Source organism: Convolutriloba macropyga, chromosome 15 (genome assembly GCF_964194025.1).
Source record: "Convolutriloba macropyga chromosome 15, txConMacr16.3, whole genome shotgun sequence".
Taxonomy (NCBI): domain Eukaryota; kingdom Metazoa; phylum Xenacoelomorpha; order Acoela; family Convolutidae; genus Convolutriloba; species Convolutriloba macropyga.
Genome location: NC_134482.1, coordinates 23,261,099 through 23,286,098, shown reverse-complemented (window position 1 = coordinate 23,286,098; position 25,000 = coordinate 23,261,099). Strand labels below are relative to the sequence as shown.

Genomic DNA, 25,000 nt, shown 5'->3' with positions numbered 1-25,000 from the left:
CACACACACACACACACCCACCCACACGTGCCTACACACGAGCTCAAACAAACACACACACTTACACTCACACAAACACGTGCACACACACACACACACACACACACACACACACACACACACACACACCCGTGCACACACACGAGTACACACACACACACACGTGCACCACACGCACAAACACTCACACACGTGCACACACACGAGCACACACACAACACAACACACACACGTGCGCACACACGTGCACACACACACACACACACACACACACACACACACACACGCACACACACACACACGCGTGCACACAAACGAGCACACACAAACACACACACACACACAGACACACACACAGACGTGCACACACACACACACACACACACACACACACACACACACACACAACACAACACACACACAGCAATGCCCACAACACACATAAACACACACACACACACACTCTTACAAACGTACACATTAGACTTTTCACAAGTCCTGGTTTAGACTAGGGCGAGTAATATATGCAATCCCCGTTCACTGTTTCAGCTGTATGAACAACTGTCAGTACAAGGCTACCTCGACAGAGTTGATCATGCTGAAAGGTTGTTCACAAGATGCGATTGGAGAAGATGGTGTAGAGTATCTATGGACAGTGTACAAGAAGATGGCAGGACAACAGTCACAGGAAGTGGGATCAGACTTGCTCGAGTTCAATCAAGGTCAGAGGTCAAAGTTTATGGGGATTTTCTTCCTTCCCCGGAGAAAAAAAGACCAAATTGCTAATTTTACAGTTACATGAGCGTGCATACGTAGTTACACACGCTCGTTGACAAAATTAAAGGCTAGAAAAAAAAATTAAATGGTAAACTGCCTTAGGAGCATTTCGTGTACTATTCCCGTTTCCGTTCAGAGGTGGACCAACTGTTACATTTTATTCATTTTTTAAAACTCTTTTAGTAGCACGAAACGTAAGTTCATTCACTGAGAATTGGTTTACGACCAATTATTAATATCAGTTCAGTTTGGATCATCAATAGAACCGCACTCGCTATCATCTTGAATTAATCTTTGAGTTATTTCTCCCGTAATTGATCCCACATATTTCATTCCACTGTTACGATCCATAAGATGAGTTCCAAACCGCTTTCTGCTCCGCAAACTGCAAGAATTTTCAACGCTTTACACAGATCGCCCTCATTTCATGCAAAAATTCCGTCATAAAGACAACAGCAGTGTGGCATGAAGTTTGGTAATCTTTTTTTCAATTTCAGAGGCCAGATTGCCAGAGAAAAAAATGATGGATCTCCTTGTTGCACTTCAGTCTGACTCATAACCGTTGAACTGTTGAAGAACAAATTGCTTTGCCGGCAGTAGCAAAAAGAGGCAATGGAAAAACTACTAGGCATTAAAAATTTTGATGAGCTGAGGATATTTGTACGCTTCACTGAATTACATGCGTTTCTGAATTTGGAGTCAATCTTTGTTTCTTTGATATTTACGAAAATTATTTTTGTGGTACGCACTATGTTCTTGGCTCCTCCCTTGAGAGCAACTCTTAGCTGCTTTGCTCTAAAGAGTCTACGGCCTCGGAAGCTGCTTCTTTTTGCGATGCACTTGGCAACGAGACGCCGGTAGTGAGGTTTTTTATCAGATTTTTTATCAAAGCTGGTAGTGAGGTACTACAAAAACTTGGAACCACAAGGCGTGGCACCTGGTTAACAAATTTAACAATCAAATCGCAAAACTGCAAGATAAACTGCTCGTTCTGAAGAACTTTTTCAGCACTATTCTTAATACAGTTTTGCTTGAGATTTATATATTTTGACCAAATATCGATAAAAAAATTTTTGATATATACTTTAAATGATAAGATTACTTACAAAAATTCCATACGTGTGTTTGAAATGCCAGTTTTTTTAAGCAGCAATGACTTGATTCTCGTGAAAAAAAATGTCAAACATGATCATGACACACTTTTTGAGACAGTGTTGTAATTTTTAGAACTGTTCGATTCAACCGTTATGATTCCGTCAATTTTTAATTCTATTTATAAATTTAGTTCAACAAAAGTCAAAAGATTACTGAAATTGCTCGTTAAAGACCAGGAGTTTAAAAGTATTTTTGCAGTTTGAATAAATAATTTTGTTTTGAGTGTATAAAATTGGTTGGGTAACAGCTACACATTAAAAGGCTGACAAACTTATCCTTAGTCTAAAAACAACACCTACAATGAAACATATTGTTTTTTGTTCGTAGTCTTTTTCTTTGTCAATCAAAATCTTTTTCAAGATGTTTAAACAGGTTTTTTCCACTTTGGTTGAATAGCCGTTGAAAACAGTACTTAGGGACGACGGTAGCTGGTTAGAAAATTTTGGGATTCAAAAACTGGCAGGAGAAAAAGAAAGTTCTGGCTTTGGGCAACAACTTATATTTACTTTTTTAATTCCCACTTATATTTACATTTTGAAAAACCAAATGGGAGACTTATAGCGAGCCCTGATTGCAAAGCAAAAGATAATATCGGCGTCTGCAGACAATCAGCCCGTTTGATAAGATTCAATTGTGGATAGAGCGGAGCTGAGCGTTGATGACTACATAAATCACCCGTTTATAGATCAAGATCAGATATAACTTGAATTGTCGGAACAATTAGTCAAAACTGAGAAAAGGTTAAAGGAGAAATCTTTACAGTCCACGCTGAGGTGTGCGCTCGAAATCGTGCTGATCAGACTGTTCCAGACCGACAGTGCCTCTGACCAGACTTAATTTCCGACCGGTTATCGCAAATGCTTCGCTAAGTTATAGCATTTGTTTGTATAAAAACAAATATTTATGCCATGATTCAAAGCTATTTTGTGACAAAGTTAAATTGATGCTTAAAATTGGCAGATGTGTCGAAGAATATACTGCACAACTGCAAGGAAAGCGGCCTGAATACTATCGGCGTGATTAGAAACAGGCTATTTGTTGGGGGGGGGGGGATTAGCTATTCTGACATTATCCTATACGAAGGGATGATTGGAAATACAACATTCACTAATTGTTACATGTAGGACAAATTAGAATATTTTTCGTATGTAATGTGTACGTAAAATCTGAGCCATATCTGTATCCATTGTGGTAAGCAAAATCCGATATCCTTAAATGCGCCAATTCGACTCGGGTGACGTTACGTTATGAAGTAACAAGTCACAAAGTTCGTGCACATTTATTATGTTATAGGTGATGGATACTCGTCTCTCGTAATCTTTCCGGATGTGTTCAACGCGGGGGGAGAATTTGAGGTGATATTCGAGGCTAAAATTCCCAACCTCTCTCCATCTTTCGAGATCTACACATTCAGCTACAACTATCCCCCGTACAACGGAAGCTGTCATTGTACACAACGCGACGGTAGAGTTTACTTTTCATTTCACTATCCAATTTTTGAGTGACAATTTTACGGTAATATAGAGCATTGAAATGATAAGTAGTGTGATGGGTTTCAGGCTTTGTGTACACAACTAAGTTTGTAGTCATGTGTGAGCATTGGCTGGATGAGGGCAATAATGTGATGCCCAACAAGTCTGTGGACTACCCGCCTTCGAATGCCTTCTACGAATTCAGGTATGAAGTTTTCAAATTTATTGTCTAAGGGCCCAATTATTTAATTCAATAATTCGAGTCGAAAAAAAGGTGAGCAGAACTTTTGGGTCGAGCTAAAGTCCAATTAACCTTTTTGTATGAGGGCAACTCGTTCCAGGTTTGAGCCTCGACTTATGAGAAGACTCAAAAATTCTAGTGGGGATGGCTTCCTTAGTGAGTCGATAATCCTACTAAATGTCGAGGAAACGTCTTTTCATGGGTCGCGCAAACTTATTTTCAAGGACATTTTGGGTCGAGCAGGATCTTCTCATGGGTCACGAACTACCATTTTAATAGTCCAGCCAATGAAAGTTCATCGGTTGAGCCTCGTCTTTTCATAAGTCAAACTATAGTCAAAATAGTTTTTGTTCAATTCCTTTTTTCTTCTGTGCGTACTGAAGCAGCAACGGAGCAAGACTAAACAGCACTGCACCACTGCAGTCCAACTTAAAACATAGTTAGAAAACTACCCGAAAAATTTTTTTGTACTATTTTATTGCTCACTAATGCTAAGCGTATATAGTCAGCAAAAAGCAATAGTGGGCAAAAAATAAGCAATACTTTATAAGAAATAGTGAGCAAAAAATTGCACGTAAAAATTTTGAGGCAGAAATTCAAAATCACGAAGACTTTCGGTTGACTCATTATTAGACAATAGCCCGACCCAATTATTGTACTTCATTACTTCGAGTCGAGAAAAAGTTGAGCAGACCTATTGAGTCGAAATGAAGTCCATCGTAGTTAAATTGAGTCCAGCACAAGCAGTAGATGACCATATGGGTCAAACTAAAGTCCAGCATAATGTTGCGCTTAACATAATCTTATTGAGTTGATTACGGCTTTTTAAACCACTTTTTGGTCGAGTATGGTCTTTTCATAAATTCAGGAGTAACACGTGTAAAAACCCAACTGTGCCTTTAGCTAACTCCATAATGCCATACTGCTAAAGAGTTCCATTTGCAGCAATCTACAGCACCCCAAGGCATTCAATCGTTGCACCAAAGCTCTGCTGAAGTTTGATAGCAGCATGTACTACAAGATTGGTCATTAGACAAGGATCATACAAAAAAAATCAAACTTGCCCCTCAAAATTCTGAAAACTTTATGCCATAAATTACTGAAACCAAAAAATTAATCAACGCTGCCATACTTTGAATGATTTCTTTTCTTTCCCGGGTTGAAGTTTCCTTGCTTTCATACAAGGATCATATATGATTTCATACTGATCATACTCGATTTCTTAGTACGAACCTAGTATGAAACCAAAGAAATCATATATGATCCTTGTATGATTACCTTCTATTGTCATCATTTTAGGTTATATATGAAATCTTAATCATACCAGGATTATATTTGCTTTTCTAGTCATACAGTAATCATAAATGATTTTACACAATCCATATACTAAACGATTCGCTATTCATACCGTAAAATGCCTTATCATGTGTTCCCCGTGAACTGTCACAACAATAGATTTCTTTGATTTCATACAAAGATTGTCCTTGGAGATAGTGTATGATTTGTATGACAACATATGTCACATTGTTTGATTGATAAGAAATGGCGACCCTGGTTGCTTGTCTGTTTCTCCTACAAGTGTTATATTCATATCCCACACGACAAAATGACCCCCCCCCCCAGCTGTTCAATTCCGAGAACATCAGGTCAACATTTATTGGTAGCAACAATCGAAACAAGCGTAAACCTGCTAAACTGACACAAAAATTGTTTTTCCTCGTTCCCATTTTCAGTTTTTCTGCGATAAAAGGTATTTTGTCAGTTGATTTGTTTAATTAGAATTTTATTCACCATACCACTCTCTCTTTCAGGTACTTTATACCAGTATTGTCACGTGACGAAGTGCCTTACAGCTGTGATGAGTTTGACGTCATCGCTTTCAGTGAATCTACAACTTCACAACCATTCATGTGAGCAAAAAATGTAGCAATATATACTCGTTAAAAAGAAGTAAACTTTTAATCCCAAAATCACATAGGAAACTACATGATTCTGAAGAGTTTTTTCACTTCCATTCCGATATTTGGTTCACTTGAAACTTGAAAATTCCCATTGAACATCGATTGAATGTTAATTATTCTAAGTTCCACAATAGAGGTACTTATGGAAATACTCCAGATAAAATTTTACCAGTTTTCCGTAAAGAGGAGTAAAATGAATTTCCGTGAAAACTTCATCTATTAATCGAGATGAAAATATTTCACATGGAAATCAATTTACGGAAAGCAGGTAAACCTGTAGCTGGATTTTTTCCGTAAGAATTTTTGTCACTTCTGAAGCAAATAAAGTTCTCTCATTTTTCTGGTTACTTATATAAAGTTTAAAGAAAAGTATAAAGGATTGTGATCTATACCCTGGTTAATGAGCGTAAATCTTTTATGATCCCAAGGCGCACGTGCTATTTTCTTACATAGTAACGTGCTATTTAACAACATATAATAAGTAAATGAGGGTCATAAAAAACACTGGGGTGGGGGGAAACAGAATAAATTCTAGGACTGTTGCTGAAAAAGCGCTTCAAAAATATGATGTTTCCTACGAATTTTGAAATTTGTGCGTTTACGTCTGTTAAAACTGCAATTTATCGTACTCAGCATATATATATATATATATATATATATATATATATATATATATACAGACTTGCTTAAAGCTAATCATGACCATATTTTCTGCATTCGTAACACTACCAAAGATTTTGACGTCTGAGTAATTGTTTATTGTGCTTTTTCACCTTAACCGGGAAAAATTTTGGCCCTGGTTCAGGTGAAAAATTGACAGGAAATTTTGTGGCCAAATAGTGCAGCTGGATGATATATAGCACTTCTCTATCGTTTGTAGGCAAAAAAATTGTCGTTCTGAAACGCCTTCTAACCAAATGCCTCTTAAAGGATCATTTCAACTGGGACTTTATCGAGTTTTTGTGTGTAAATTTGGTAATTTATTTAGATATTAATAATTACCCTTCTGTGTTTTTGTTTAACAAAATGATTTTAAAACAAAAACAAGAATTAAATTAATAATAAGAAAAAATTGACTGAAAGGTTTGAAAGTTTGACCTTTGTCTCTTCCAACTTTACTTTAATAATTAACATTTTGGCTAACAACTTGTCCGCAAGAAAACGTCAACATAGAAACCTATGCACAAAAACTGTCCCTAATCAAATATCAGTTTTGTGTTTGAGCCATTCTTCTGAGAACACGACTAAATTGCAAAAAAAATTTGTTGAAAAGTCATATTTTTGTATCATAAGAGAATAGTTGAATTTAACATTTACATAATTTAGTTATTTCTTCCATCAATCAGAAATGCTGATCATGGCTGTCAATTAAAATAAGAAATGTTTCGACACGAAATGCACTTTTCAAACCAGAGAAAAAAATCTCTATGTTTAAGAACTATGTTCCACGGCAATAACTAAAACCTTTTTGAATATTTGTTTATGAAGATGTTCGCGTAGTTCTGTTGAAACCTTCGTAAGCTTGTGTCATACGGGCTTGAAATTTCATTAAAAATCAACTCAACATAATTGATAATTTTCCTTCGACCTGCGTTCTCAAAGATTTTTTTGAATCTGAAGTAGTGAAATCTCAATTATTTTTTGTCATTAAAAAAAGGAGTTGTCTATAACAATAATTTGTGACTGAAGGATTTGCACGTACCTAATAGTCCTTTGGAGAAAATTCCATGCTGAGTTTGATTTCTCCAGGCAAGTTTGATTTTCTTGAAAAAATGTTGGATGGCATTGTTTTATATAGTATTGAGCCCAATCAATGAAAAGATTTCCAAGATTCCTGAATAGCATTGTCATGGTTAATTTTGACAACTAAGTACTGTTTTCTCTGGCGATGAGTTTTTTATGGTAATCGGAGGAATACTTTGACAATTGAAGCTTTTTCTATTGATTTCAAAACTTCTTTATTCTCACGAATGTAGATCCAAAGATGACATAGTAATGCGTACATCAGTTTATCACGCCACCATTGAGTTAAACTGAATATTGCTTGAATAGTACTTCCTGTGACATTTTTTGGTCGTGGTTAAGTCGAGTCTGATTTTATTTTGGTTTGAGCAAACGACTGAAAAATTATATTGGTCCATCGAAAGCCCTTTTATGGAGATTTCGGGACCATCTGAAGTCCAGCAAAAAACGCATTGCGTTGTTTTGATCGACCCTGGTCTTCGGTAGGAGCAGGGTTTTCTTAAGTCGAACTTTTGACTATAGCAGTACTTGTATCGGGTTGATTGGACAACCCTTCCCTCACCTGCTGCGGACAACCCTTCCTTCAAAAAAAGTAAGACTGCTGCGGTTGTAATGAAGTTGACTACTCAACTGACTGACTATCCTGCAATATTGGCCGCATTGAATGCATGTGCGCTGCTATAAAGCATAATTTTCTGCAGTGAAAACATTTTTGAGCGACATTTATTTTGTTCTTCTCAGCAATAATTGGAGTCTTGTATTGTTTTAGTTTACCAATGGGATCCTCTGAAACGAACTACGAGGTGAACATGTGTGTCAAAATCAGAGATGCCTACTCTGCCTCGACCTCAACCTTCTTCTCAGTCTACGTCAGACCACACGATGACTCATTTGCCACTGCTCTTGAAGACATCACTTCTGTTGAGGGCGCTCTGGCTGAGGCAGTGGCTCTTGGGAACTTCCAGGAGGTGTTCCAGATGTCACTTTCTGCTCTTTCAGTCGTTGGCATCTCTGAGGTAACAATTGGGGACCAAATGGTTGAAACATTTTGAAAACGCGTTTGACATTAGACGCTCATTAGAATAAATAAGTCACGATTCAAAACTATGCTCAATCTTAGAATAAGGGCAAAACTGAACAAAAACTTGCTATGCTTCTGAAGTCAAAATTGTATGCCAAACATATTTTGGCCGTTTGTCCTCTAGATCTGAACAAGGCGACTCGGTAATGTGCGATCGCACATAATGTTCCGACCCCACTATTCCACGATTTTGGCATGGCTGTCTACCAAATGAGGAACAGATAGAAAAACCCAAAAACTCAAGTATTTTTCAAAAAAATTGGTGTATGAACAAAAAGATAGCCTCCAAAGCAAATAACTCAATGGTGGAGTAAAAAATGGTGCATTAGATTGATGAGATGTGCCATTATTAAGAAAACGAGTCAAGACAAACAGCAAAATCAAACAACAACAACAACAACAAAATTAATTACATCAAAAACTTCAAATCCGTTTTAAAAAACGAAACTTTATAGCGAAGTCAAAATAGCGTCAGATAAAATTGAACCTAAACAAAATAACTTATCATTCACCAGAAGAGATATGAGACCAGTCCATAATAAAGCTTGGTAACTATTAGACAATAAAGAACAAAAACAGTAAAGTTGAAAAATTCGATTTTTTTTAAAAAACAATTAATTTCAAAGTAAGGAATAACATTGGAAATCAACTAAAACATCCCTTAGGTGAACGACTACCAATGCCCCTATAAAAAAATAAGAACTGTCGGTATTCAATTTTTTATGCGGTTACAAAAAGAACAACAAATAGACAACAAACAAAAAATCAATTAAAACTTGGCAGAAAACGCTTTCGAAGCCGTAAAGCCATACTTTGGCACTCATAATATGTTCTATTACACTTTCTGATAACACCAATAATTTATTATGTGACTTTTCTTTAAAGAAATTAGGTAACTAGTAGAAACAAAAAACGCAAAATTAAGTAATAATTTATTGGTTTTCCGAAGAAAATTATTTCCAAAGACATGAAAGTCATTAATTACGAAAAAAAATATTTAAATAGGTTCGCTTGTTCTTCCCAATGAAGCTCAAGAGAACAGCAATTATCAAGAATAGGTCTTACGTCTACAAAAGAACGTCAAAAATGACAAAAATCAAAAATATTTTTGTTTTTTTTTTTCTCGAAAAACCCGTGTCGAAGCAAGTAAAGTCATTACGATATCTTTAACAACATTAAATTTTGCGACACCAATTCTTTTGACACCTTCCCTTAACAACAATATTGTCAAATTTGGCCAGTAACTAATGGGACTAGGTAACAAGTAGAAAATAAAAGGAACAAAATTTGCAAGTTAAAAAATGTTTATTATTTTTGGAAAACAATCGTTTTCAAAGTCATGAAAGTCATTAAATATCTACTAATATCAGAATATTGGCCCATGTAATTTTCCATGAAAAGCCAATGAAACTGAGTCATTTTACGGGAAATTTTCAACGACTAAAAAGACAAAAAAGGACGGTTAAAGACAAAATTAAAAAAATCAATTAAGGTCTTTGAGAAAGTATTGTCGAAGCCGTTAAAACCAGAATTCATCTGCTTGAAAAATTTATTATAGTCGATTGTGTTTACTTTGAACCCCAATAATGTGATAAATGAACTTTCAATAACGTGAAAATGTGACAAAACTAGAAAACGTGAAAAATGGGCAAATACCTAAAAGCTAAAAAAAACAAATCTGGTTTCAAATCCAGAAAACCATAAGGTAAGGCGTAAAACCGCAATATAGATCAAATTTGAATTCAGTAGAAAGAAGAAGCATTATTTCATTGGTGACTATAAGCAGCAAGAGAAAAATGGTGGTGAAGTTCAATAAACCAATATTTATTTCAAAAAAAAATACATTTGAAAGTCAAAACGACCATAAGGTTTCAAGCATTAAACGAGATGGAATGTGGTGGAGCTAATTAGAAAGCCAATTGGACCTATCATAAGCGAGCTTTTGTTTGAAAGGTTCTGTAGTTTAAATGATACTAAAAAAATTGAATTTTTTATTAAAAAGATATACTGATTTCAATCCGAATTATTTTTGGAATGCACCGGTCCAAGATTGGTCCCCAAATTAGCCCTGCTAATGCTGTTTGTCTATTAAGAACACTCAATATTTCGAATGTTTTATATATATATATATATATAATAGATCTATATATATATATATATATATATATATATATATATATATATATATATATAGTATATATATATATATATATATATATTGTTAGTTAAAAATTCAAAAACAAAAGATGCGTTTTTGATAATCAACTAATAAATTTAGGAAAAACGGCAAAATTTTATTTATAGTGCACTCTCAACGGAATTTGAAGCAGAAATGGCCCCCTTTTGAGTTTACAAAGATTTTGTTAATGGTGTTTGGGTGTGTACTTCCTGTAAATTTAATCAAAGTGGACTACAGAAACTTATTTCGTTCTGTTTTTGATGAAGAGGTCCTAATTTCGCAATAATTAGCTAGAGTTTTTGACATAAAAGTTCAAAAAAATAGCCGACAGTATTTTTGTCTTGATAAATAAAATCAACAACACTCTATTAATAAAATCTAACTTTTTTGCAAAATCGGCAAAAATTCCGGAAAATTTTAGTTAGAAATGCAGAAAAATGTGAATAAAATTAACGGAATTAACTCTATTTTCTCAAAACTTCAAACCTCGACAACTACTTGCAAAAAATGAAAATTAAATAAATCTTTTTAATTCCATATTCTACGCAGGACAAGCTTTCTAATGATACCAGTCTCAACTCTCTACGATGAATATATCGATCGGCCAAAAATGTCTGAACAAAAAAAACCTTTTCCAGTATATAGTTCCTCCTCCCTCAAGAGGGGTCGGAACAAAAAAGTATATCCTAGTCGTATGTATTTCTCATTTTGTGTGCAATTAAAATTAACCAATGAGCTAGATATAAGATATCTATTTTTGACAATTAAACATATTCTTTTACTAGATTTGGCAATTTTTTCTCAGAGGGAACATTTACTTTTTCGCACGTGGCGGAAAATTTTTTTTCGGTCGAAAGTACTTTTAAGGAAAGACTCTTCTTTGATTTTTTGATCTACCAGTTATCTGATACGGTTTTTTTTTAATTTTTCATATAATGGTATGCACAATTTTCATCTTAATTTTTACTTTGTGAATAAATTGATATAATATTTGCTCAATTCTTCCTCTTCTATAACAACCAGCAGCTGTTAGATAAGCCCATCGGATTTTCTATTTAAATAGATACATGCTGATATGCTATTGAACCCTTCTTAATAGGCATTTCGAGTGCTCTTAGACCTAAAAATCAATTCAGAGATGGGTTCATACAGTGCCCTTACCTTTCACGTTTTTTCATTGTTCATTTCTTTCGAAAACGCAATGCGTTTCCACCAAAAAATTTAAGCATCAACATAAAATTCCTGTCATTTACTTTTTCTTTCCTTGGGTTGTTCAACTTGGCTAGCGATATTTCTCAAATTCTTTATTCACAAAATTTTAAAAATTTAAAACACAAATTCCTTTTTACACAAATTCACAAAAATTTAAAATGTGCATTAGAAAAATTCAATTATGGGAGTATATTCAATTGCTACCGCATCCAAGTGATGCATCGGTAAAATGCTTCACCCAAATACCCTAGCTAATTTTCCCGAATTTTTTGCAATGACTTTTTGAAAATATGTCAATGAAGTGTATGAGTTTTGAGTTAAATTACAAAGTCAAGGATATGACTAAAGCTGAATCCAATTTTTCCCGGGTTGAAGTTTCTTTGATTTCATACAAGGATCATATATGATTTCATACTGTCCATACTTGATTTCTTAGTACGATCTTTGTATGAAACCAACGAAATCATATATGATCCTTGTATGATTACCAAGAAATCTATATGATCCTAGTACGAATACCAAGAATCATACATCTATTTTTTGAAAATCGTTACCCATTTATGTTTTTTTGTTTTTATTCGGTAGGGCATCACATATATGATACCCCGGCATCACATTGTGATCCGCAAGAAGACCCTAACGTACAATATAAATTGCAAGTTGGGCACCACAAAATAAAAGAGTAAGTCCAAACAAATAACAAAATTTTGACATACTCTGAAGCCAGTTTATACTAATAAATGCTCATTTATAAAAAAAATTAATCAAGAAAAAAATGCATATCACGTCAAATTCGTTTTCTGAATACATTTAAACCACAAAGTTATTCTTTTAGCGCACACGAAGAATCAAATGTGGATTGCAAATGCGATATAATAATTTACTAAGTCCTCTGACTACATTATACGAGAATTTGTGGCACCAGTTAATGTATTATGTGTCATATATGACCTAGTACGAAATCAAAGAAAGTTGTATGATCGTTGACCTGGGTTGTTACCGGACAACAGGTGCTTTCATCCGTCGAAGTCATTTTATAGGGAAACCAGATTCTTTAAATAAATCGGAGCTAATTAACCAATCTTTCATCAATTTTAAGAATAATTTTATTTCTTTTATTTTTTTCAGTTGTTTATTTTTAATTTTACGAAACTCACCAAAAAACCGGTCTAGATGTTTGTTGGACACCAGTAGAATTAATATGATGCTTGTTTATGGGCTCAATTAAATTCTTTCTAAAGATTTTCCGTTGCGTTTTCTGCATACTGAAAACTTAGAAAATTTTCTGGAAAATGCAAAAAAACAAAAACCCATTTGCGAACTGAATTAAAGAAAGGTTTTTTGACTGTTATTTAATGATTCATGGATATGCTCTTATGACTCAGGTTTTTTGCCTATAGAAATTCTATTGCACATTGTAATTTTCTGGAATTCCCGATTTGTGGTATCAATCTCATCAAAAACCGGAGTGAATGTCAAGTCATAATCAATACCCCTAATTCCGTGAGATTGCAAGCTTTGGATCAGTAGTACAGCTGTGCTCTGATTATATCAGTTTTCAGACTTGGCCCGTCTTAAGTAAATTCTTGAGTCAAATATGGTAACAAAAGAAGAAAGCCGCCAATTACAGTGGGCCAACTAAAAACTCTCCAAAGTCAAAAAAAGAAGCAAACGACAACACAAGAACACAGGTACCTCCATAAAGTTCGCTTGATAGAGAATGAAAAAATTCTGATATCGCCCAAGGATAACAGCTGTGGCCAGTTTCTCTGCCCATTGAAAAAAATGGTTTTGGAGTAAGTATATGGGACATTTGAAGTTGGTATATGCTCAATTCAGAAATAGCTTTGTCAGATTAGCAAATTACTTGTCAAAAATTATTATAATTATGTGCTAATTTTTAAATGCATTGATTATAAATAATTTCTTCTTAAAACTCTACATTGCGCAATAATCAGGATTTGTCAAATCTTGGTCAAGATGCAACTGAAGACTTGTCAAGTTTTGGTCGAGACTTGACTCAAGACTTGCCAAATCTTGGCCAAGACTTGAGTTAGTCTTGACAAGTCTTGAACACGTCTTGACATAAGTCTTAAGACTCGAGCTAGGACGTGATCATTTTTGATTTATCAATTCAAGTCGTATATTTCACTTGAGAAATACTGATCAAGACTTGAAGTTCGTTCCGGTTATATATAACATGATGCTTTCACCATATCAGAGAAATGGATGCAACTGATTAGATTTGATCAAAAAATCGATCACTTAATAGTGCCGAAAAAGAAATATAAAGGAGCTTCCGCGTCGAATTTTGACCCCAAAAAGATGTTAGATTAATGGGGTAACCGGGGAATTTTAGCCAATTCCCCTCAAAATTCTTACATCGCTTCCTTTTTGGTGGGGGGGGGGGGGGGGGAATGGGCGGTAATTTTGGGGGGATCAAATATTGCAAGATTAGGGGGTAATTTTTTGGGGGGGGGGTGTAAACGATGTAAGAGTTGGGGGATAATGGGGGTGGGGTAAAACGATGTAAGAGTTAGGGGAGATGAGGGGTAAAACGATGTAATGGGGGGTTAAACGATACATGAGTAGGAGTAATGGGGGTTACCCCCTTACCCCCTACTCTTACATCGTTTTACCCCCATTTCCCCCCTACTCTCACATGTTACATTTTTTTTACATTCCCACCCCCCACCCACCGATTACCCTCTACTCTTACATCGTTTTTCGTTTTAACCCCCCTTTACCCCCATTACCTCCTGTTACCCCCCCTAATCTTACATAGTTTTACCCCCCATAGACAATTACCCACAACTCTTACATCAGTTTGGGGACGGGGGTAATCAAGGGGGTAACTTCGACACTGGTTGGTTCCTTAACAATCCGTAATTGAAGACTTGCCATCAAATAAATGCCGAGAAAGGCATTCTTATAATGAGTCACGGTCGAAAACGCAGTTTTTTATCGGGTTCCAGTTCTAGTACTTTATATCTCTAGTCAAATGTTTGCATGTTTACAGTCTCCAATCACAGATGAGGAAAAAATAGCTGCTAGGACTTCTGTTCTGTCAGCTTTTCGGTCCATTTCGGCTAATTTGGATGGTATGCAGAGTGTGGAGATGCTGACAGAGGCTGTCAAAACTGCCACTAGATACCCTGAACAAATTTCTCAAGAAGGGAGGGTAAGTGGTCGGTCGAATGTCGTCGAATCTTAATATTCTAAAATTTAATGATATTTAATTAGTCATAATTAAATTAGGAACCGTCAATTTTCCCCCGTTGTCAATCATCGATAGATTTTGTGCTGATTTTTAACCTACCGCTAATACAAAATTCACAGCTTACCCTTTTTCATTCTGACGTAATGGTTGGATCATGCAAAGGTTACTGGATAACGTTGACACATTATTGCAGTGACTCTGAAAATTTTCTTATTGGTTCAACTCAGCTAATATTCTCAGTTTAGTAGGTGCAAATAATGCAAAAAGCAGACTAGCGTAATATTCAAGACTGCGGGCAGACTCGAGCTACTAATGAAGACACGCTATTTCAGTCACACATCCGGCATTGGTCTGGAGAAAGTGTAATCACATAAAACTCTGCATTGGAAAGATGTTCTGGTCAGAGGGTATTTCGGCCTTGAAGGGTCTCACAAGAAACTAAAATAAGGAAAATGGCCTATTTTTGTTGCATTGAACTCTGATTGTGGGTCAGATTGCCAAAAATGGTTTGATCTAGGTTTAAGTGCCATCCGGAAGTGACCTCTGATTAGACCAAGTCCAACGCACACGGTGTGTTCCCAGACCATAATTACAGGGTCTGGGGTTTGGTTCGAGCGCACAATAGTATGATCAGAGGTCACATCGGTCGGGGCATGGTATGATCAGAGGTCACTTCGGTCTGGGGATGGTATGATCAGAGGTCACTTCGGTCTGGAGATGGTATGATCATAGGTCACTTCAGGATGGGAATGGTCTGATCGAAGGCGGATTCAGGCGCACAGTAGTCTTTTCAGAAAAGATTTTGAGCGCAATTGATCAGAGACCATTTCGAGGGGAAATTTTTTCTTTTGGTTTTTTGTTTTTTTATCGAGAGATGTTGGCTCTGCCAAGAGGCGACAAAAAGCAGCATTCTGATCACAGACACATCTAGAGTCTGATGTCTTTGATTGACAGAAAAACCAGGACCCCTTAAAAGGAAAACTTTATTAACTGTTGAACGCAACGTTTTATATGGAAAGCTGTCTAAATTCATCCATTGAGTTCAAAATATGCACTAATGGTATACTAAATAAATTTTTTCCTCAGCAGTTGGGCTTTCTTCTCTTTAGCAATATTTTTTGATTGGTCTTTTCTTTAGATGAATTTAGTAATGCAGACATCGGTTTTTATGAAATTATTATATTATAAGAAAAGTAAAGAAATTCGTTCATAGTGAAACCCATTCACTGGTCAGACTATTTCGAGCGCAATTGAGTCTGATCAGAGGTTACTTCCAGCGCACAATAGTCTGATCAAGAGTGACTTTTGACCGCACAATAGTCTGATCAGAAGTGATTTTGAGCGCACAATTGTCAGGACAATGGTCAGGGTTTGATCTGGGCCATGGTCGCACAATCGTTTGGACAATGGTCTAATTTTGGTCTGATCAAAGTCCATTTCCGTCTGGAAAGGTCTGATCAAAGGCAGTTTCGAGCGCACTTCGATAGCACACAGTGTTTCGAGCGCACTTTAGTCCGATCAAAGGATACTTTTGTCTGGGATGGTCGGATCAGAGGTTACTGTTGTCTGGCACGGACTGATCAGAGTACACTTCCGGAAGGCAACTCAATCTGGGTAGTCATTATTATTAAATATAGAATAATTATCAGAATACATTTATTCCTTAACGGAAATGGGTGGATAAGCAAACAAAGTAAGGTACAAAACTGTGAAGCATAAAAATGTCGACAATCTTGTATACTACAGAGACATCGGATAATTACTTAACTTTACGTTCTAATAATTGTATTTCATAAACAAAACATAATTTAAATCAAAGTATGCTTTGGCATTTCAGAACCAATATACAAAATTTTTAATTTGACAAAATATTTCGTTAGGTAACTCATGATCGATATCAGTTCTGGGTTTAATTGACTTTCAGAAAGTTTTATTACAATCAATTTTGTAATAAAACCTACACAATCGAGTTCACAAACCTACACAATCGAGTTAAAAAAGAAAAAATGAGGATTGCCCTCACTCATTGGGTGACAAAAGAGTTCTTGCCCCTCAATAACTGGGCTGCTAAAATTTGATTTAACCATCGTAGAGCTGAAGGTATTGTCGCATGAATGAATCTCAAAAAAGGGGGATTCTAGAGATCAGAGTTTTGGCTGAATTTTTCATAAAGGTCGCTGAAACTCATTGCGATAACGCTTGTAGGCAATTTATAAACCAACTGGTTATAAGTTTTTGTTATCGGCAAGCAGGGCAATAGTTTTCAATGTTTTTCGAACTAACTCTGAGAAGCCCCTAAATATTCAGGCGGCAAACATGAAAGTTCAATAGTCCATTGCTTTGTGAAGCTCTTAGATAAACTTTTCTGCTTTTGTCTTTTTCAATATGATGATTCCAACATTTTCTCTGCTCTATTTTTGAAAACATATTGATCTCGAAGAAATTTGTGCCCTCTGACAATTGAATGTAGAGATGTTGATACGAAACAAATAAAAAACGGGTTAGTTTTAAAAATTTTCAAAACTTTTACTGTTTTTTTGAAGCAAACTTTTTAATTTGATAATTGTTGGTGAACCAAATATTGATAATGAACTATCATGTCAGCAGTTATTGATGTTTCAAAAAATTGAGTCTTTTTAGCCTTCCTAACCAACACTTTGGAGGCTATATATGTATTAATTCCCAGTTTTCTGTGTTTATAAGTCGGATTAAAAAGATTACATTTAATGTCTTTTGTGAACAGTTTTATTCATTGTACTTCTATTCAAAGTAAAACAACTGCTATTTTGATTTTTATCCAAAACCTTATTCTTTGACCAACAAAAAGCCTTCTGAGAAGATGCAGGTTCGGGACAAAATATATCGGACAAAAGCCACACCATTATGTCAGCGACAAAAACTTTGGCTGCACTTCGCTTCTTACCAACAAAAAAAATGTAGTCCTCCAATACACAATGTACTGTGAAAAAATTGTAGAATCATGTCATACAACTTTTCTCCACTTAGTAGAGTTGTTCACGGGGTCCTCAGGATGAATTCTAGTTAATGTAGAAAAACTGTATGAAGTGAATTTTTGATTTTTAAACAGAATATCATCGAGACACACCTTAGATAATTGTATTTTTGTGAAAATGAGACCTCATGTAATTGTTTTTAGCAAATTGTCACGGAGATTCTATCTTCTACTTTGGAATTCTTCAAGGAGAATGCGACCAATCTGGGACTGAACGAACTGCAAATCACAGCAAAGCCAGTCATGCAAGGTAAAGTTTGACAATGAACACCCGGCATCAAAAGAATTGTTTTCGGTGAAAATCATATACGATTTGCATTCTTCTGATTACTGATAAGCACACAGTCCTTAGTGGTTTTTAATTATTTTATAGTCATGCTAAAAAATAAATTCGGAATTTAAGATTAAATAAAATAAATGAAATCGATGTTTCAGAATTCTATCTTAGAAACAAATAGTATTAAGTCTAAGTGCCTCTTATAATGGAAGAGAAAATTTCACAATTTATAAACAACAAAATTATGCCAGATTGCGTTTTAGTGTGCTCAGTCAATCATTAGGCAAAATTTAGTTGTCTGATATTTCGAGAGCAAAATTTTAAACCTTCGTTCTGAAAATTATACATTTTGGTTAAAAAAGAGTAAATTGGTGTGATATTTCAGACCTGATTGATGATAACGTTTCGGGGATTTTTAAGTCCATTTTTATTGAAAAGTTTTCTTGTCCGATGCTAATGTTCTTCAATGTTCCTCTTTAGTCAAACAAAATTTGCGTTGTTTTGGATACGACACCGAGACTAGCTCTTACCTCAAAAAAATTTATCTAACGATACACTTGAACTTCACGTTTTTTCGCACGTTTTAATCTTTCTGTAAATAATGTTGTCTTATTGTTTGCAAACCAATCTTCTGTTCCACACAAAATTTTGAGATCTTTTGCAAAAGTATTGATGTGACATTTTTTGTTTCTGTTACGGCTTCATAGGAATAAACGAATATTTCTCTGTCTGAAATGCTCACATTAGTATAAAATTAACAAGGGGCCCAAGATTTATTGAGCCTTGTGTAACTCCAAAAGTAGATATTCGAAAAATCACATCAACTGTTTTGTTCAAACAAACTGTTCATGACAACCCGAAACCAATTTTAAATTTTTGTGTATTGGTTTACTTATGACAAGACTCTCGCAATTCTGCCGTTAAAAGTTTGTTTTTCTAAAAATTTTTCGATTCTAATCCACAACAGAGATGAATGGAAGTAAAATAGATTGATCTTAATGCCAACGCCATGGAGTAAAAAAGAAATTAGCAGCCATAAAACAAATTGGCGTAGAGTTTTGCTCTGAGGCAATTGTTTACTTGGCCCATGAAAAGATTACATAGCAATGTTTTTGTCAAATTGTGAAATTGAGATTCACATCAACTTAATTATACTTAAACCTAGGCCTCACCATGGTAAAGAGAAATAATGTTCAATTCTTTAGAGTCTGACCATCGATTTGTTTTGCAAAACGTGCTTTTTGTAAAGTCTGGTTAGTACTTTTGTTTAGCTTTTCTTCAATCGTTGAAAAAAATTGCATTGATCATTGACCTCAAAACTATTAGAGTAGTTGATAAATTCCCCTCATATATTCGTCCCGACCCTCTTGAGGTGGGCAGGAACTATATTCTAAAATGGCAGGAACTATACTATACAATATTTGATTTTTAAATAAATAATGGCTTATTGAACTTTGCCTCCATTTTCCTCTTGATTTGGTCAACTTGTAGATTAGTGTCAGCAATGAAAGAATGCTTTTTCTTTCTACTCAATTCAAATTCAACCCTTATTGTGGTTTTACACCTGGAATTATTGTACTGTTTGCCCATTTTTCAAGTTTTCTAGTTTTGTCACATTTTCACGTTATTAAAAGTTCATATATCACATTATTGTTGTTCAAAATAAAACACAATTGATTATATTAATGTTTTTAAGGATATGGACTCTGGTTTTAACGGCTTCGACAATACTTTCTCGAAGAACTTAATTGATATTTTAAATTTTGTCTTTAACCGTCCTTTTTTTGTCTTTTTAGTCGATGGAAATTTCCTGTGAAATGACACAGTTTCATTGGCTTTTCACGGAACATTACATGGGAGAATTTTCTGATATTAGTTGATATTTGATGAATTTCATGACTTTGAAAACGATTGTTTTCCAAAAAATAATAAACATTTTTTAACTTCCAAACTTTGTTCCTTTTATTTTCTACTTGTTAGCTAGTCTCATTAATTACAGGTCAAATATAACACTTTTGATGTCAAAGTAAGGTGTTAGAAGTCATTGGTGTCACAAAATCTAATGTTGTTAAAGAATTCATTATGACTTTACAAGCTTCGACACCGGTTTTTCACAAAAAATTTAATTAAATATTAATATTTGTCATATTTGACGTTCCTTTTGTTGACGTAAAATATATTCTGGATAAATGCAGGTCCCAAAGGTTTCTTTTGGAAGAATAAACAAACATACTTATTTCGCTTTGTAATTAATGGCTTTCATGTCTTTGGAAAGAGTTTTTTTTCGATAAAAAAACAAGTATTTCTCAATTTTGCATTTCGTTCTCTTTTGTCTACTTGTTGCCCGGTTTCATGAATGAGAGGTGACATTATACAATATCTATGTGCATAGAAGGTGCAATTGAACTTATTTGAAGGGCCGAAAGTTACGGCTTCGAAAGCGTTTTCTGGCAAAACTTACCTGTTTTGTTGTTTGTTGTCTATTTGTTGTTCTTTTTGTAACCGTTTAAAAATTGAATACCAACAGTTCTTAATTCCCATTTTTGGAAACACTAGTAATCTTAAACCTATGGGATATTTTAGTTGGTTTCTAATGGTTTCCATTAATTGGAAATTAATTGTATTTTTTTAAAAAAAATTGAGCGAAATATTCAAATTTACTGTTTTTGTTCTTTGTCGTCTAATTGTTACCAAGCCTTATTCTGGAATGGTCCCATGTCTTTTCTGGTAAATTGAAAGTTATTTGGTTTAGCTTCAGTTTTATCTGACGCTATTTTGACTTTGTTATTAAGTTTTGTTTTTTCAAAACGGACTTAAATTTTTTGATGTAATTAATGTTTGTTGTTGTTGTTTGATTTTTCTGTTCGTCTTTACTAGCTTTTTTAATATTGGCATATGTCATCAATCTAATGCGTTATTTATCTCCACTGAGTTATTTGCTTTGGAGGCAATTATTTTCCTCCATACACCAACTTTTTTTGAAAAATGTTTGAACTTTTGGGGTTTTCAATCTGTTCCTCATTTGGTAGACAGTTATGCCGAAATTGTAGATGAGCGGGGTCGGAACCTAATGTGCAATCGCACATTACCGAGCCTCCTTGTTCAATGTTTATATTCAGCATATTCCAAATGTTCAATATTTATCCAATCCTGATGCATTTCTTTTTTATCTGACTCCTTAAATAATCATTCAGTTTAATAATGACTATTCTTTTCAGTTTTCTCAATGTTAGCAGCAATTTTGACAGGAACCGGTTGTTTTTGGCTGCCAAAGTCTTTTTCTTGAAGTGTTTACTTTCATTCAGTCCGGTTCCCAGATCACGTTGTCTCATGCCTTGACTGAGAAGAAATATCTCGTCAGGATTGAATTGCAAACTAAATTTTATTGGCTTGCACCACACCTAACTTCTCATCCTAGATCAGAACAGATCAACTTGTTGCCAGAAACCATTGCTAGCGCATTAGACATATATTTGCCTATTTTTATTGCAGTTTAACTGACAGCCGTATAGCTCTCACTACTGCAACACAGCCTACTTACAGATGCTACTTAGATCTTCAATTAACAGCCACCCAGGACAGAAAAACTCAATAGTAATCAAAAATGAAACGCCGTGAATTGGTCGTACATTTAATTCCAGTAACGGTCAAATCAATTGGGGTTTCGTAAACATTGTTTGCAAAACTCTTGGACGGTTAGATTAACTTACAAATAATAGAAACTCTCAATCTGCGACCAAAAACTTACAATCAATCAGCCCGTATTTTTTCAATTTGTGCAATGTGAGACTTAGCTACGATGTTAATTGCCCGTGATTGTAAACACTGGATGAAACAGTTGAGATTTATATTTTTGACATGTACGGAAATTTTATGCTCATCCAATTAGCTGGGAGTAATTTCGTAACTTTTAGAAATTTATCAATGAGAGGACCCTTTTTATAGCTTTTTTGGCCGTTTTTACTCACCTAATGAGGAGATGAAATAAAGAAAACCTAAAGATCATGAGAACTACGCCGATTGCTCAAAGAGTAATTTTTTGTGGCAGTAGATGAGAGCCTAAGAGAACTGAAGGAAGATATATACATGAGACAAGCGTTAGCTGTACGACGAATTATGTCATTTGAACTTGGAATTCGAAAATGAGACTAAGAATTATTCAATTAATTTATTCTTATGTTACTTAAACATAAAATTAATTACGATTCTTTTGCTTAAATGCCCCGAGCAAGTGAACACAATGAAAAAATGTTTACTACAGTGTTTTTAAGTTATTACGGTTGTGTTCATTAACTTTGAAAATAACATTTAGTTGACGATGAAAATCAATTTGTCTTTGTTTTTATTTTTAGCCATGGACTACCTGCTTCAATCATACAATCTGGAAAAAGACGCAGCTGGAAATGACTCTTATGACGTCATGTTTGTAAGTCACTAACATCTAGCTTTTGCTCAAAAAACGGGTTCGTCACCCCATACAAAATTACACCCCCATGGTATTATAATTACCATGAGGCCTATACGTTACGATGACAGGGGGTGTGATGCAATATTATAAAAGTAATATCCTTCAGTACTGCGGTTTTTCTTAATTTAATTTAGAGTACCTATCTAGATTCGAAAAAAATTTTCTGAATTTTTTTTGTGAATTTGTGTTGAAATACTGCATAGATGATGTTTTGTTAATACCAATTTTTTATAAATTTTTTTATGTGAAATCGTCATTTGTACTGTGAAGAAAGTCATCAACTAATAAAACTATAACTAGCAAATATCAAGACGATCAACTAACAACGAAGTACTTGTTAGAGTAAATCTGAGATTTCTGCTGTTTGCATATCTTTTTAATTATAGGACCCGACTTTCATTTCTGGTCTGGAATCAGTTCTAGACTTGGTTTCAAACCTCAACGCTGAGCGACTGTCATCTCAACTATCTCCTATAGTTTACGAATTCACAACACTAACTCTGGCAGTGAAAACAGCAGCCAAAGATGATTTCGTGAATTCGTCCAAAGAGATTTTTGATCTTTTTGGTGTCACTGCTCCTGAGATTGACTTGGCAAATATTGCTGGGGATAGCTTGTCAGTTTCGGTGAGAGACAAAAATTATTCTTTAAAACAACAACCTTTTTCAAAAAAAACTGGACCAGGTGTTTGAAGTCTCTCGGAAATAGTTTCCTCATTCTTAGTCTTTGTGAAGAGCCATGTTTATTTGCAATCTACATTTAAGGACCACAAAATCGTGTTTTCAGTGCTCATCATAATTTAATCATGTTTGACGCGTTGAATCACGCAAAAAATTTCATCATTAATGTGGTCAATTATTGCTATAATTTCCCTTCATGTACTGATTTTCACCATGCATGGCTTCTGTAAGATTCTGAATTTTGATTAGGCTGCCTATCACGGGAAAACGATAGCGCCCAGATCTCACAATTCGAAAGGTTTTTAGTTTGGTGGTTCGTCTTCTTCTTAACAACATTAGATTTCCCGTACTATGCTCTTGGCTGTTCAAAAGTGTCGATGGTAAAACACTTAAATTAAGTAACTCTAATAGCTAATTACAATAACTCAATAGGCATCAGGTAACATGCACTACGACAATCAAAATAACTACTACTATAACTAATTCTAACACAAGCAACCACAAGCTTGGAACAATAACTAACTAAGTTATTTCTCAATCAAACTCTACAGTAATACCGATTGCCGCTTATACTCAAACGCAATCAAACAGCAGGAATTATCCCTCAGCTTTTAACAGACTGATGAACCACAGTCTAACAACAACAATAAGTCCGAGCTTCTCGCTCCATCAGGCAAACTCTGCCAAACAACTATAACTAATCTGAGCCGCTTGCTCAATCAAATAACGCAACTTCCAGAGCCTCTCGCTCACTTGCAACAGCAATCGGTGCTCAATAATGTAACCGAACTGCAAAGACTACTCAGAGCTTCTCGCTCAACCAAATCAGGCAAACTTAGCCAAATAACTCTAATACTATAACAGCGACTATTCAGAGCATCGCGCTCAATCGCTCCGGCAAAGTTAACGGAACGACGCTCAAAAACGATTCACAGAGCCTCTCGCTCAAAAATACCGGCAAACTATGCCAAACAATCGAATACTAACTCGTTCACGGTTAGCAACTTCTGCGCTGCGCTTATAGTGTAAGCCGCTTATATACTGAGCCGAGCAAACAGTTTGTTTACTCAAACCAAACAACCGTCATTATTGCACAAGGTTTTCAGCCTCCTATACTGCTATTGGCTACTTCATTGAAATCCCGTAATACCAATGCCGTAATATGGTGACGTGTTAAATACCAACACATACTTATTAAATGTCAGTCAAGACGGCCGCCAAATTTACGTATATGTGAATTCCGGATTTTTCTGTCCTTACATGCAATTTGTTTACATAGGGTGTTCCTGAGGTACCGTCCGCGCGTCCGCTTGTCCGCTATAGGCATACAGTCCGGTTGCGTCGTACGTCCGTAACAAACAAAAAGTCCAAAACGGCCGACAAGTCAACTTATACTTAGTTACCTATTAAATATGTGTTTTCGGGTCTTTTGTTTACATAAAGCGGTTTTGGGGGGTATAGTTCGTATTCCACCTAATCAGGGGTAGGCTCAGGGCCTTCTTGCACCCTAGTATGACTAAC

The 25,000-nt window shown here is 35.2% G+C and overlaps 2 protein-coding genes across 2 annotated transcripts in view; both read left to right on the top strand.

The window, feature by feature from the left end:
- The window catches only part of LOC142354534 (sperm receptor for egg jelly-like), a 14,997-nt gene extending 6,596 nt beyond the window's left edge, over positions 1 to 8,401 (top strand). Inside the window, exons 3-7 of the mRNA XM_075406854.1 lie at positions 550 to 722; positions 3,226 to 3,396; positions 3,492 to 3,609; positions 5,457 to 5,555; positions 8,119 to 8,401. Of these exons, the coding sequence (XP_075262969.1) occupies positions 550 to 722; positions 3,226 to 3,396; positions 3,492 to 3,609; positions 5,457 to 5,555; positions 8,119 to 8,401 (844 nt within the window). The remainder of the gene's footprint in view (positions 1 to 549; positions 723 to 3,225; positions 3,397 to 3,491; positions 3,610 to 5,456; positions 5,556 to 8,118) is intronic.
- The window catches only part of LOC142354117 (polycystin-1-like protein 2), a 121,207-nt gene that overhangs the window by 48,475 nt on the left and 47,732 nt on the right, over positions 1 to 25,000 (top strand). The window contains exons 8-11 of the mRNA XM_075406386.1: positions 14,841 to 15,002; positions 18,199 to 18,304; positions 22,684 to 22,757; positions 23,186 to 23,425. Of these exons, the coding sequence (XP_075262501.1) occupies positions 14,841 to 15,002; positions 18,199 to 18,304; positions 22,684 to 22,757; positions 23,186 to 23,425 (582 nt within the window). The remainder of the gene's footprint in view (positions 1 to 14,840; positions 15,003 to 18,198; positions 18,305 to 22,683; positions 22,758 to 23,185; positions 23,426 to 25,000) is intronic.